The sequence below is a fragment of the Camarhynchus parvulus genome, chromosome 18, assembly GCF_901933205.1.
Source record: "Camarhynchus parvulus chromosome 18, STF_HiC, whole genome shotgun sequence".
NCBI classification, from domain to species: Eukaryota; Metazoa; Chordata; class Aves; order Passeriformes; family Thraupidae; genus Camarhynchus; species Camarhynchus parvulus.
In genome coordinates this window covers 9,281,505-9,296,391 of record NC_044588.1, presented here as the reverse complement: position 1 = coordinate 9,296,391, position 14,887 = coordinate 9,281,505, and the positions used below count along the sequence as shown (strand labels likewise).

Genomic DNA, 14,887 nt, shown 5'->3' with positions numbered 1-14,887 from the left:
ATTTAGCCTTTAAAAATCTGAGCTTGAGATCCCACAGGACATCAGGCTGGAGAGGGGCTTGGAAAACAAACCCTGTGAGGAACAACTGAGGGAGCTGGGGGTGCTCAGCCTGGAGAAAAGGAGACTCAGGGCTGCCCCCATCACTCTGCACAGCTCCTGAAAGGTGCCTGTGTTCAGCTGGGGCTGGGCTCTTTCTCCAGCAGCACTGACACAACCAGAGCACACAGCCTCAAGCTGCACCAAGGGAAATACAGGTTGGATATTGGGAAGAAGTTTTTTACAGAAAGGTGATAAAGTTCTGGAATGTTCTGCCGGGGAGGTGGTGGAGTCCCCATCCCTGGGTGTGTTTAACAAAGCCTGGATGTGGCACTGGGGGCCAGGGTTGAGTTGAGGGCTTGGGGCTGGACTTGACGATCTTGGAGGTCTCTTCCAACCCAGTGATTCTGTGAATTCTGTGATTCTGAAAGAGAATCCTCATCTCTTTCCTCTTCCTGGGACCCCTGTGAACACCACCACAGGGTGTGACCGTGTTCACAGGGGTTTTTGGATGAGGGAAGAGACAAGGATCTGACTCCATGTTTCAGAAGGCTTGATTTATTATGATATATATTATATTAAAACTATACTAAAAGAATAGAAGAAAAGGATTTCATCAGAAGGCTGGCTATGAATAGAATAGGAAAGAATGATAACAAAGGTTCTGTCTCGGACTCTCTGTCCAAGCCAGCTGACTGTGATTGGCCATTAATTAGAAACAACCAACATGGACCAATCACAGCTCCACCTGTTGCATTCCACAGCAGCAGATAACCATTGTTTACATTTTGTTCCTGAGGCCTCTCAGCTTCTCAGGAGGAAAAATCCTAAGGAAAGGATTTTTCATAAAAAATGTCTGCGACAACAGGGTACCAGCTGGAGGGATGCACAGAGGGATCCAAGCCCAAAGTCAGCCTGATGGGAGCAGCACCAGAGGAAAGCACCAAAGCACAACACTCACCCCCCCTGTAAACCCAGGAAGGGTCCCACGAAGGGCACCGGGTGACAAAATGCTCTGTCTTGCATCTCAGAAATATTCAGACATTGGTGGAAGAAAGGAGGGAGGCAATAAAGAAAATTAAAAATGCTTTTGGTCAGACTTATCTGGTTTCTGATTTCCGTGGAGCTCTCCCAGCCATGTTTTTACCTGCTCACAGGGGTGACAGCTCCTGCAGCACTCCCTGCCCTGCAGTCTGCACTCGGCACAGCTCATGCACTGCAGGTCTATGTCCAAGTCACAGCTCTCAGCATCCCAGAATAATTAATTCCAAAAAAGCCCCACACTGGAAAGCTCTTTACACATGTTCAAACTCTCAGGTCTCCAACCCTCAGCTGGAGCTCTGACCCTCCAGCACAGATTTTCCACAGTTTCCCCTCTCCATCACACACTTTATCCAGAAACAAACATTTTAGCTGGGTTTTTTTCCAAAACCCCCACGTTTAAAACAATGTAGCAGCCAAGCCCAGCTTGCATTTTGCTGGAAACAAAGAAAGAGGAAGGGACAACCCGACGGGGAGCCCTTGCCTGGCCTTGAGCAAAGCTGGGTGGGCAGGAGCAGCAGAGGACACAGCACTGGCAGCTCCCTGAGGGGTGGAACCACACTTCTGTCCACATCAGGCCCTTCAAACCTGCCTGTCCCTCCTCCAGCCAGCTCAGTCTCCACCTCTTCCCTTCAACAAGCAGCTCTCTGACCTCCTGAGAGACAGAACAGGCTAAATGCTCTCAAGGAACTCAGCAGCAAAGGAAATGCTGAGCAGTGTCTTTCCTTAAAGAACATTGCCCTGGAGATCCCTCAGTACCAAGCGGTTTGGGGGTTTCTTTCTGACCTGCTAATGAGCTTTGGGTACAAACAGCCCTGCTGACCTCCAAGGGCTCCTCACATGAGCCACATCCATCATCCCCACTCCTCCGAGGCCTGCTGCCCCTGCCCAAAGAAATGGTGAGTAACCCCATTGCAATGCTGACCTACACAGCCCCTTTCCTCTGACTTTAAACCCTACAAAGTGCCCCAAACCCAGGGTAAACCTGCCCAAAGAAATGGTGAGTAACCCCATTGCAATGCTGACCTACACAGCCCCTTTCCTTTGACTTTAAACCTCACAAAGTGCCCCAAGCCCAGGGTAAACCTGCCCAATGCCACCCATGTGGTCTTTCTGGAGCACAGCCAGCCCCTGTCCTTATCAAAGGGCTGGACTGAATTACAACACCCAAAAATGGCTTTTTTCCAGATCCTTCTGTGGCAGAAAAGAGAAAAAAAGGTCAAAGCCCAGACACAAAGGGGTTCAAAAAGCCCCAGGCAGAGCTGCAGAACCACGATTACAGCCTCAGGACAACCAAGCCCTGCAGATAAATCCTCCCTTGTGCTGCTGTGCCAGCAGGCAGGAAGGGGCTGAGGGGCTGGACAAGGAACCTTCACCTCAAAGAGGGGCAGAAATGGCTCAGCACAGTTTCTGACAGCAAAATCATGAGGAGCCCCAGGTCCCAGGACTGTGATCATGAGGGTTTGTGTTTCCACCTGTGAGACAGAGCCCCACTGCCATGAGCACGACATGTCACCTCCTCCTGAGGGACTGAGCGTGGCTGGAGCTCCCTGCTCAGCTCTGCCTCTCTCCTCCTTGCACGAGAAGAGAGAAGCACCTCAGGAAGCACAACAGCTTCAAAAAAAAAAAAAAAAGAGAAAAAACTTATAAATAGTGTGTCCTGCCCCAGAGCCAGGAAAGGAAAGTAAACAGCCTCTGCTCCTCCTCCTCCCAGCTTCCTGCAGGGAAGTGTCTGTATTCCTCACAAAAACAGCAGCTGAAGGTAAGGCACAGAAAGTTTAAAATTCTCAGCATCCATGATTCCAACATTTAGGGATGCAGCCAGAGGTCTGGTTCAAATCCCAGCAGCTCATGCAGCAGCCCAGAGTCTTGCAGAGATGTCACAAGGGTGCCCAGATCCCATGGAGGGATCTAGCTCCACAATGTGGGAAATAGTAAAGGTAAGAACATTTTTAGAAAGATGGAAAGGTAGGTCTTAGAAACAGAAATAGAGAGAATTACCTGTAATTGTAAAGTCTGAAGGTAGAAAAAGTTACAACAGTATAGTAAGGACATGAAACAATAGTTGAAGTCTTAGGTTTGGTTAAGACAGACCTTAAGATTGCAAAAAAATATGTTTAGCAAGATAGTAGAAGGTTTAAACCTAATAATGAAGTATTGTGTATTAATAGAAAGTATTAATAGAAGTATTGTGTGTTAATAGAAATCATATAAGTGAACATTGTGTGAAGTAAGTGTAAGTGTACTTCTAGTAATTGGTTAGAACAACTGTCTGTAAGCTTTAGCAATATGGTATTGGCTAGAAAGTTTTTAAGATGCTCTGTAACAAAGAAATCTCTGGCTGCTGCTGGCTGCACGTGAGCTTTGCCATCTTCCTATTGTCTCAGCCACGCGATGGGGCTGATGCTGCAAATAAAGCTCAAGGAACGGACCCCAGCAGTGCTGTCCTGTTTGTGAAAGGGGAAAACACACACAAACCAGAACACACACTTAAACACACATCCCAGCACACACAAACCAGAACACACACCCCAGCACACACAAACAAGCACACACACCCCAGCACACACATGTCCCAGCTGGAGCACACAGCTCACTGCCACCACAGCTCACCCCACTCTGCAGCCTGGCCCTGGGCACCCCAGGAGGGTCAGCCAGGGAACATCTGCAACATCTGCTCCTCCTCTCCTCCCTTTTTAAACAGAATATCCCACCAACAGGCCAGGGAGAGGCTTTACACAAGGCAACATCTATGCACAGAGCTCAGGAGGAGACCAAAATAAACAGCAAAGGATGCTGGCTCCTCTGGGACCTGCTTCCCAGCTCTGTCACAGCCACGGCCCCCAACTGCTTCCCATTAAACATCCTGTGCCCCTCTCATGGTCCCTGTAACCCAGGGGTTACATTTGCTTGCTTTGTTAAGCACAGAGAACTTTCCCTGGGTTTTTGGACACATCAGAGCCCAGTGGGGCCGGGACAGCGGGCGCCCCGTTATTCCCCAGCACACAATGGCAGCGTTTGAGAGCTCTAAACTGCTACCAGATGGTCACCTCCTGTTCCCAGGCAGGAAAGGGGGGAGGCTGCAGCTCTCATCTTTCAAGGAACCCTTGGAAACCCAACCCAGCATTCACTGCTCACGGCCCTAAAGCTTCCCAGAGCCCCTTGGCAGGCAGCAGGGTGCTCACGGTGCTTTTCTGGCCCAGGCTGAGAGCAAAGAGTGTTTGCCTGCGGAAACCCAGGGCATCAGGAATATTTCTCTGTCTGCTCTGGGGTGCCCTGGCCCCCAGGGCAGCACTGACTTTGACCCTCATTCATGCAGAAAGTTCCCAGACTTCAAGATAGACTGGAATCCACAGAAGTGTGAAATAGATTATAGAGAGCAGTGTAGGTGTGTCACTTAGGTGGGAAATTGAGGTTTTGGGATTTTTAGTGTGTTGTGGATGGCAGCAAGATGGAGGGCACAGGGTGTCATCCTGGGTTTCTTCTTCATGCTTCTTCTTCCTTCTTCTCCATGGCTTTGGGTGGCATTTTGTAATTGGGTTAAAAGGGAAAATAATCCAGGTGTCAGTTGTTAACTGGATAGTGCAGCTTTAAAATACCTTGTAACAAGAGATTGTTGGCCATTTTTGTGGTGCTTTTCCAGTGTGCTGAGCCTGGTGTGGACAGTGTACAAAACCTTAGATAACAATAAACAAGAACCTGAAGAGCTGCCACCACCCATAACAGAGCTGGGTGCATTGGAGCGAGCTAAAGGCTCAGTTATGGGGGCAAGGAGGGTGTTCTGCATGTTCCTACAGGGTATTTCCACTGTGTGTTAAGCCTAAAGGTCCCAGAGCAGAAAGGGAAGGGAGCTGCACCCCTGCTGCAGCACCACAGCAGGATAATTGTACCCCAGCCTCAAAAACAAGGGGCTCCCAGCTCCTCAGTGGGGTTAAAACAATGGAGCTGAGGTGGAAAATCCCTGGCAGCGCAGGCTGCACAAGCTGGCAGGGTTTTGTGAGCACACACAGCTTCAAAACAGCCTGAGAAACTCAGATCCCCTCTTACACCCACAGAGACCAAGGCAGGACATTTTAAAAGCACCTTTCCCAAAGCTTCTGGCGATCTAACAAAAGAAAGCAGCAGAAGAAAGAAGAGGGGCTGGGGCCCCTCCCTGTGCTTGTGCCAGGAGGCCTCACACCTTTTCTTCACCAATAAACCAACCCTGCTGCACTACATCTATAAAATAAATCTATCTATCTATCTATCTATCTAAAAATATCTATCTATATCTAGTGACACTCTGCTGTTGTACCCTGACTCTCACACTATCCTGGGTCAGGTTATGAACAGTTTATGCCCAAATAAATCCTTCTCTGATTTCACAGCCAGCCTTCAAAGGAAGCTGCAGCAGACTGCCTGCTCTGACAGGAATCACACGCACAAGGAAAGGCTGGCAATGTGCTGTCACTATGCAGGGCCTTCCTGAATGGTGCAAACAGCACCAAGAGGTGAGTTCTGGTGGAAATTTGGGGATAAATGCAAGTTCAGGGCTCTGACATCAATCAAAGCAGCGTTTCTCTCACTCACAGCAAGGTATAAAACAGCCTGAGGCTGATGCAGCAAACTGCTCCTTTCCCAGAGATGAACATGCAAAAGCAAAGTCAGGACTAAGAATAGAAAAAAAACAATAAAATCCACACTCAGATTAATACAAAATCCCAGCTTTCCAGTCCCCATAATGCAGTTCTCAAAAGATTTTAGCTTGATTCTCTATTACACTTGGGTTTATATAACCATTAACTCGCAGCAAAATGCTTCCAGCTCAGAGCAGTGTATTTTACATCCCTTATATTCATTTCATACTTGTACAGAAAATTACATAAAACACAGGGTATCCAGCCCAGCAGATTGCATTACTGCCTCTGCCAGGGGCTCACTCCAGCTCCTGTCTCCTGTCTGAGCTCCAGTTTCCTCTCACAGGGGGAGGAGGAAGGAGAGAAATAAATCTTTGCTGTGCCTCCCATGGGGCTGCAGATTTGGTTTGGTTCACTAATATTTCTAAAATGCCTTGAAATGATTACCCAGAGACAAAAGTATGATGCAGATGGTCGTGCAGAGCCCAGCCTGCCCCGTGCTGGTGCCACAGATGCCACTGAATCCCAGTGCCCAGCAAGGGACATGGAGAGGGGGTGACCAGGGACTGGGTGATTAAATCAGTGAAGTCTCCATTGGAGAAGATGCTTTGATGGGTGGTGTTGCAACATGCTGGTTAAAAAGCTCCAGAAAAAGGGGAAATTGGGGAAAAGGAGGGCCCCAGGAGCCGTTCAGCCCTGCAGTGCTGCCCTGATTGCTGCTGTCCCTGCAGCCAGCTCTGCTGGCTCTCCTGGAGGGGACACCCAGCACTGCAGTGTCAGCTGCTGCCCAAACGCCCTGAGGGCTGCCAGGGAGCAGAGCTTTGAAAAATCAAATCAAATCCATCCTTTGCAAACTTCCCTGCAGTTTTACTTCCATCGGCCAAGATGAAATAAAGATTCAGTCCCAAGCCCAGTGCTCACCACACTCCTTGTCCCCCAAACCAGTGCACAGACCAGTGCCACTGCCCTCATCACCACCCCCAGGGCTGGCAGAGCACCCACCTCACCCTAGCAAGGGTTTTTGCGATGCTTCTGTCCCAAACTGCCACCTCTCCTCCCAGGAGGAGTGGCACAGATGATGTCACAATGTCCCCTGCCCTGCAATCCACAGGAGGCTGGCTGTTACCATGATATTTTCTGAAAAAGCCCTTTGCCAGGAGTTTTTCTCTTGAGAAGCTGAGAAGCATCAGAAAAGAAATGTAAAGAATAATTATCTGATTGTTTTGGAATGTAGCTTGGAGATCATTTACTAACAGGTGTATCTTTGATTGGTTTTATGTGAATTGTGTTGACTTAATGACTAATTTATTTTAGCTGTGTCGAGACTCTGGTCAGTCACGGGTTTTTATTATCATTCTTTTCTAGCCTTTTGTCTGTATCCTTTCTCTATACTTTAGTATAGTTTTAGTATATAATTTCTTATAATATATAATATAAATAATAATATATAATAGAAATAATATAGAAATAATATACAGTAGAAAGAATAGAAATAAAATAATAGAAATAATAGAATATGAAGAATATAATATAATAAAAATATAATGTAATATATAATGTAATATATTATATATTATATATTATATAATGTAATATATAATATAATGTAATATATGATATAATGTAATATATGATATAATGTGATATGTAATATATAATATAATATAATATAATATAATATAATATAATATAATATAATATAATATAATATAATATAATATAATATAATATAATATAATATAATATAATATAATATAATATAATATAATATAATATAATATAATATAATATAATATAATAATATTGTGGTGGTGTTCACAGGGGTTTCAGGACGAGGGAAGAGATGAGAATTTTGACTTTATGTTTCAGAAGGTCGATTTATTCTTTTATGACATATATTATATTAAAAGAAAATTAGATATTAAAACTACACTAAAGAATAGAGAAAGGATTTTATCAGAAGGTTAACTAGGAATAGAAAGGAATGGAGTGATAATAAAATCTTGTGACTGACCACAGAGTCTGAGATAGCTGGACTGTGATTAGCTATTAATTAAGAACAACTACACAAGACTAATCAAAGATGCACCTGTTGCATTCCACAGCAGCAGATAATTATTGTTTACATTTCATTTCTGAGGCTTTTCAGCTTCTCAGAAGATCTTAGCAAAAGGATTTGTCATAAAATATGTCTGTGACAATAATATCATATCATATCATAAAATAATAAATCAGTCTTCTGAAAACATGAAGTCAAATTCTCATCTCTTCCCTCATCCTGAAGGCCTCACAACAGTGCAGCTGGCTGACACTGACTGTGCCTACCCACCCCACACTGCCCTGGCCTGGGTGCCCGCAGCACTGGGAGGCTGCAGGGTCACACAGCACCCATGGCGTGTCCCCTTTGGGCACACGAACCAGCCAAGGGCCAGCCTGGGTGGCCACTGTCCCTGTGCCACCGCTCTGGAGGTGTCCCCAGGAGAGCCAAGGGCTGAGCTGCACCACCAGCCTCACAGAAGCAATCAGGGTAAAAGCCTGAGTCACAGCCATCAGGAGATGAGAGCTGCTCAGAATGAGCTGGAGCAGCAACAAACTCCTTCCTGGCCAAGAAGAAAAGCCCTTCTTGCCACTCCTTTGTTTGTTACCAGCACAAAGCCCTTCTTGCTCCTCCTCACCTGCACTGTGTGTGGCAGGGAGGGAAGTGAGGAGGGGTCCCCTGCACCCAGGAGGGCTCTGCCCACACAGCACCAGCACAGCAGCTGGGTACAGACTGCTGGTGCCACCAGAGGGGTGCCGGGACCAAACCAAACCCTGCAGGTGTGAAATGAGAGGTGGCCAGGACACAGCCCCACCCCTGGGAAGGGCATGACAGCCCACAAAGAGCTCCCCTGATGGAGCCTGACCCCCACCAACCAGGCACAGCCCCCCAGGAACTGAACTCAGACCCACTGACTCATTTTACAGGCTCCAAACAGGTTTAACCTGGATTTAGGGTCACTTGGCCTGTTGCTAAAGACCAAAGGGGTGCCAGAGTCCACCGCAGCAGGAGGGGACAGGGAGGCTGGAGAGGGGAAGAGCCCACATGATATTCTTGCTGCCTTAAATATCAAAGTCAGAAATGTGAATATCTGGAGTGGTTATGGGCTCTGAAGCCTCCATTATTATTTTTGGATTTATGACATGTCCCCATCCAGGTTTCTGTGGCTGCTGCCTCAGTCCTGGCTCCTGGAAAAAGGGCTGAGCAGCTCCCTGCAAGGAAGGGCAGCACACCAGAAATTAAACCAGCACCCAGTGAGGCCATGGAGCACCCAGAGGTGCCAGGTTAATGCCTGGCAGTAATTTAGCCCCAGGTTTGCTGCCATGTATTGTCCATGGCCACCCAGAGCTCTCAGAGCTGACCCAACACGTCCCAGAGGTGCTTCCCACTCACTGCAGTGCCCCAGCCCACCAAGAGGCAACGAGCAAAGAGTGCAGCACTTTAGGTGAGTCCCTTACTGAGGGAAAGGTGCTGCCAGCACCTCAGGCACTGGGAAGAGCCAGCACAGAGCTCCAGCCCCTGCCTCACCTCCAGGCACAGCACTGTGCTTGCAAAACCAAAGCAGCTGCCCCGGCTGGTGCAGAGAGCCATCCCCTCCCTGTCCCTTCCCACCCAGGCTCCTCCGCAGGGTCTCCATGGTCAGCACAGCCTGTGCTCACTCTGCCCAGGGCTGGAGCTCACCTGTGCCAGCCCTGGAGCCCTCCCTGCTGTCACAGCCCCAGGGACACTGCTCAGTGCCACAGTGGGACACACAGCCCAGCCCCCCCTGCACAACAGGACTGTAAACAACAGCCCCTGGATGATCCTACAGCCAAACCAGGGCCAGAGGCCCTCCCAGAGCCCAGGTCATGTGGACAGAGAGATCAACTATTCTTCCCTTTCTACTCCCTCACAACCTTTTTATTCCCAAAGAATTAGGTTCACTCAGGAAAAACCCAGCCCACAGCAGCAGGTACCCACTGCTGTGACCAGGCAGATGCAGGTTTTTGACTTTGTGCCTCGAAGGCCAGTTCTGCAAGGGAAGATACAACTTCTGCTGGGGAAGACACAAAACTTCCCTTCCCACAGGCACCTTCCTCTGGCTCCTTCCTCTCCCACCACAGGAGGATTTGGCAGAAAATCCCCATCCAGCCCATCCTTTTGTCCCAGGTAGAGAAACACAGACGTGGAATAAGAGGGAGAACACTCTGAAGTGGCTGTAAAGCCCAGCTTGGAGGGTATCAGAGGTGCCTTTGCTGTCTTGGAGGAGCAGCTCTGGCTGTGCCCACACCGAGCTGGCCACAAAGAACTCCAGGAGAAACCAGTCACTGTGTGACTTTTTGTGGACAGCCCAGGAAATCCAACAATTGAGGAGCTTTGCTTCACTCCCAGGGCTGGGATGATCCAAGATGGAAATAGGAAAGATCTTTTTTGCATTTCCTTTTCCAGGCATTGAGCGCTGGCACACCAGGGACTGTTAGTCACACACTCAGCTCCCCGCCTGCAGCTCATCCTGCAAACCCTCGGGCTGGGCTTGGGGGACACACCTTGGACCTGAGTGAGACACACAAAAACAAAGCACATCCCTTCTCCAGGCCTTTCCACCCTGCTGAATTCAAGGCACATCACCCACACTGGCACGTTCCTGCTAATATTAGCCCGGGTGAGTCCCAGCATGTGCAGCACGCGGCTGCAGCTGCTCCAGGGGCAGCAGGAACGTGGCCCTGCACAGCCCAGGGATGCAGCACGGCCACGTGTCCCACAGACATCCCAGGCATCTGCTCAAGGAAGTTTTAAGGATGAGTCTGTGAGTTTTGTGCACTATTTATAATGCAGAGCCCTCCTGAAAATGAGCGGAGTGATGGTTTTTTGGTGGCACTGGGACATAACTTAGCATGAGTTTGTACCTCATTGGGACAAAGTCTGCTGGTGAGATACTAAAAATACCCTGCACTGGGTGCTGAGAGAAGTGTCTGAAAAGTGTGCAATAATAAGGAAGAGTAAATAAATAAAATAGCCACAGAAACCCTCTGATCAGCAGTGTCATGTCCTGGCAGTGCTGGAAAATCCCCACCCAGCTCCACGGCACTGCCAAGGCTCACCCACAGCCAGCACACACTCCCCAAGGGAGCTGGGCTCTGAGCAATGGGAAAATCGGGGATTAGGAGCCATCCACAAATGCTGTCTCATGGTTTCTGCCAGAGCAAAGCTGCCCTCACACAGAACCCCTGGGAACCCTCCTGCAGAGCTCTCCACACACTCACAGCCCCGCTCAGCATTTCCAGCAGGCACAGTTTACACCCACTGTGACAATTTGTGTTTCAACATTACAGGGAAACTAATCTGGTGCTGACTGACAGCACTGGCAAAGGCAAGGAGTGCTTGGCATCGGTGCTCTGCACCAGAAACTGCCAGCAAAAACACACCTCAGCCACCCTGGGATGAGGGACTGGAGCAGATCTCCCCTGTCTCGCTACCAGGGAGCAGAAACTGAGTGCACAAAGCTCTGGCAGGATGAGGAGTTCCATGCTGTGGGATTATTTTTGAGCAGCATCACAACCAACCAAAGCTGTGAGCAGGAGCATCACCCCCTGCACAGTGGGGCACCGTGGACACCAACACGCCCACATCACCCAGCCTGGCTGGGTCAGGGAGCTCTGGGGCGCAGGGATTGTCACCTCACCAGGTGGATTTAGCACTGCATTCTCCCCTCCCTGCAGCTCAGGGTCTGTGCTGAGAGCCCAGCGAGCTGAGGGACCCAGAGCTCCCTCAGAGGCAGAGGGGAGCTTGGGAAGCACTGCTGGAATCACAGCTGAACCGGCCACACTGCTGAAAACCTGCCAGAATCTATAAACCCAGGGGCAGAGCTGTTATGCTCTGTAAATCCTGGCAAACCACAGACCTAATGATGCTCTGCCCCATTAGAGACAGGGAAGCTTTTGTCAGCCAAACAAGGGGGATCAGAATAACAGAATGGGTTTGGTTGATAGAGACCTTACAAATCATCTATTTCCAACCCCTCTGCCATGGGCAGAGAGCACCTTCCACTAAACAAGGCTGCTCATGGTCCCATCCAGCCTGACCCTGAACACTTCCAGGGATGGGACAGCCACAGTTCCTCTGGGAACAGTTCCTGGACTTTCCTAGTGGCCTCCTCCTGCAGGACCTGCTGGCCAGTGCAAGATGGGCACTGTGAGCATCCCCACCACAGCACTGGGCACTAGGAACAGCACACTCTGCTGTGCTCTGTTTTCTTCTCAAATGTTGCTTTAATCTGGAAATTGAGCTGGAATCAAGTACCTGGTGCTGCTTGCCTCTCCCCAGGGGCCCCTGCAGCCTCCTCAGGCTGGCAGCTCCACAGCCAAGGCTGCAGCTCCCTGCCTGCTGCAGCTCAGCAGGGACAAGGAGCCAGGCAGGGATGCTGGGAGGAAAACTGGCACGGATGCTGCGAGGAAAACAGGCAGGAACAGCCAGGGTGACTGGGGAGGGCAGGCAGAGTGTGACTGCAGGGAACAAAGAGAGCTCGGGGTGCTCTGCTCTTGCTGCTCCGTGGTGTTTTTGGCAGCTCTTCCCAGCTTGGCCAGGGGCTGCGTGGGGCTGAGGTACCCACCCAGCAGCGGGGAACACTGCATCTCCTGCCCTCCGGGCTGCAGATTAATTGCCTGATTTTTGGGAAGCGGCCGTGCCAGGCTGAGAGCTAATTAAATTGTGAAACAGTAGCCCAGATCCCTGCTCAAGGGCAAGGCCAGACCTTTTGGCTTCAGACCCACGGAGCTTTCCCCAGCCTCTCCCCCTGCACTGGCAGCAACTGTTAAGTGCTCCATAGACTGAAAATAAAGGCAGGACGGAGCTGCTGGGTGCCATGGAGGAACACACGCAGCCCAAGCACGCAGCCCCGGGGCCCACAGCAGAGCCTTTATCGTGTCCGAGTGGGGAATTACTCATTCTTCAGAGATTTAAATGCAATGGGGGCAGCCGGAGGGAAGCGGTAATTACATCAGCTCGCAGCCCTACGGTGGGGAAGCTCAAGGACAGTCACAAAGGCGCCCTTGAACCCAAAGGGGTGGCGGATTCGGGTCACTCTGTGTCCCAACGCGTGTTAGTCCCAATCTCCCCGAGGGACGTGACTTCCCTCAGCCTCCTGCGCTGGGGAAAGCCCAGGGGCTGGAAACAGGGGAGGTGACCGTGTCTAAAGCCTACAGCAGGGACTGCAGAGACCCCAGCTCTGCCACCCGTTTCCTGCCTGACCTGGAAGAGGAACCCCGGCTCTCAGAGCCTCCTCGGCTCCCCAGCAGGAAAACCAGCAGAGCTCTGCTTGCCCAAGGTCAGCCCGGCTTCTCCAGGAGGCGGAGGAGCCTCAGCCTATAGCGCTGCACACGCAGCCCCTGGATAAGCTTTCACCGCGGCCCCATCATCTCCGCTATTTCTTGTGGTTTTTTTTTTTTTTTTTTTTTGTTTTTTTTTTTTTTTTGTCGGATTCTTCTTTTTTTTTTTTTCTAGAAACCGCTGCACAAAGCTCCGCTTGGGTCGCTGCCAGGACGCGCCGAGCGCGCAGGGATGGAGCTGCTCTTCCAAAACTCTGCTCGGGAGGAAGATGAGCTCCCTCGAGCCGATCTCTCAACGCCTGCTCCAGGCACAGCCCCCCAGCCCTCCTCTGCCTGTCTCTCACTCCCAGACCCATCTGGCAGCAGCACGCTCCCCGCTAGCTTATCTCCTCGCCTGGAAAAAGCAGAATACCAGGCAAGAAGAGCGGGGGAGAAGCCGTCCCGGTCCGCACGCCAAGGGGGCTGCGGGCAGATCCTCCAAGGGCGCTGGAGCTCTGCCACGGGACAACTGCAGAGCTCCTGCTGCGGGGATTCGGGAAACTTGGGATCGTTATCCACATCCCAGGGCTGGGTTTGCACCCCAAAAGTGGGAATCAACAGAAGGGGCTTTCTGTTCAGACTTTCAGTCTGGTCAGGCGGGTGTTGTCGGCTGAAAAAACTACATAAATGAACACGGGAAGGGCAGGAAAGGAGAAACATCCCGTAAGACCCTGCCTTGGCACATACACCACCGGCCGCAGCCGCTCCGGACAAAAGGCACCGACAGCCCTGGGGATGCCGCCCTGGGGCATCCCGCTCCTTCCAGCCCTCCCTGCCCGCGGGGCGCCACCCCAGCCTCGCCCGGGACCCCATCGGGGACCAGCGGTGCGGGGAGGCTGCGGCAGCCGAGCCCGGGGGACGCCGAACCCGGGAGACGCCGAGCCGAGCTCAGCCCTCTCCGCTTTTGGCTTCAGACACACGCAGCTTTCCCCAGCCTCTCCCTCTGCAAAGGCAGCAACTATAAAGTGCTCCATAGACTGAAAATAAAGGCAGGACGGCGGCTCGTCCCGGCTGAACCCCAAAAAGTGGTTGCTCCCACCGGGGCTCCCTCTGTAGGTCCCCCTTCCAACCCCGCGCTCCACCCACCTTCGAAGTCGGAGATGATGCCCTCCAGGTGGGCGCTGACGGCCGGGTCGGCCATGGCGGGGCGCGGGGCGCTGCCCCCCGGCTCCGCGGTGCGCGCTGCGGCCGCGCGAATGGCGGAGGGCGAGCGGCTGCGGCCGCCCCCCGCCCCGCCGGGCAGCCAGCCGTGCCCCCGGCCCGGCCCAGCCCGGCCCGGCCCGGCACGGCCCCTCGCCGCGCACTGGCTGCTCCCCACGCCCGTCACGCCGCCCCCTCCGCCGCGCCGGCCCCTCCGCGGGGCGGTGGCCGCGACCCCCGCCCCGCCCTGATGGGTGCGGAGGGCACCCCCGGGCTGTGCCGCATCCCCCGGGCCCGCTGTCCCCTCGGCTCGGAGCCCCAGTGAGGGGGGACACGCTGGGGAACCAAGCAGCGCTGCCCCACGGAGGGTGGAAGCAGCCCCGCACGGGCGGGTCGCTGCCCCGATGTTCTCCGGCGCTGATGGAGCCTTTCGCTTCTCGGTTTAGCCTTGTTTGGAAAGGGACAACTCGGCCACGCTCCGTTTTGTGATTGCTCAAAATCAAACCAGCGCTAGGCTAACACACCGCTGCCAAATCCAAGCAGCCCCGCTCTGGAAAATCAGCGCTGCAGGAAGGAGCAGAGGAGGAGGCAAAATTTGCCCCGAGCTCCCTCCACTCCAGCCCGAGCCAGCGAGGAAAACGCTCTGGCAGCGACACCAGCCCCGTCCGTGACAC

The 14,887-nt window shown here is 51.8% G+C and overlaps 1 protein-coding gene across 1 annotated transcript in view; it reads right to left on the bottom strand.

Moving 5' to 3' along the window:
- Positions 1 to 14,315, bottom strand: part of SEPTIN9 (septin 9) — a 76,521-nt gene extending 62,206 nt beyond the window's left edge. Inside the window, 1 exon segment of the mRNA XM_030961840.1 lies at positions 14,160 to 14,315. Coding sequence (XP_030817700.1) covers positions 14,160 to 14,214 — 55 coding nt within the window. The 5' untranslated portion in view covers positions 14,215 to 14,315.
- Positions 14,316 to 14,887: the final 572 nt, after the last annotated feature.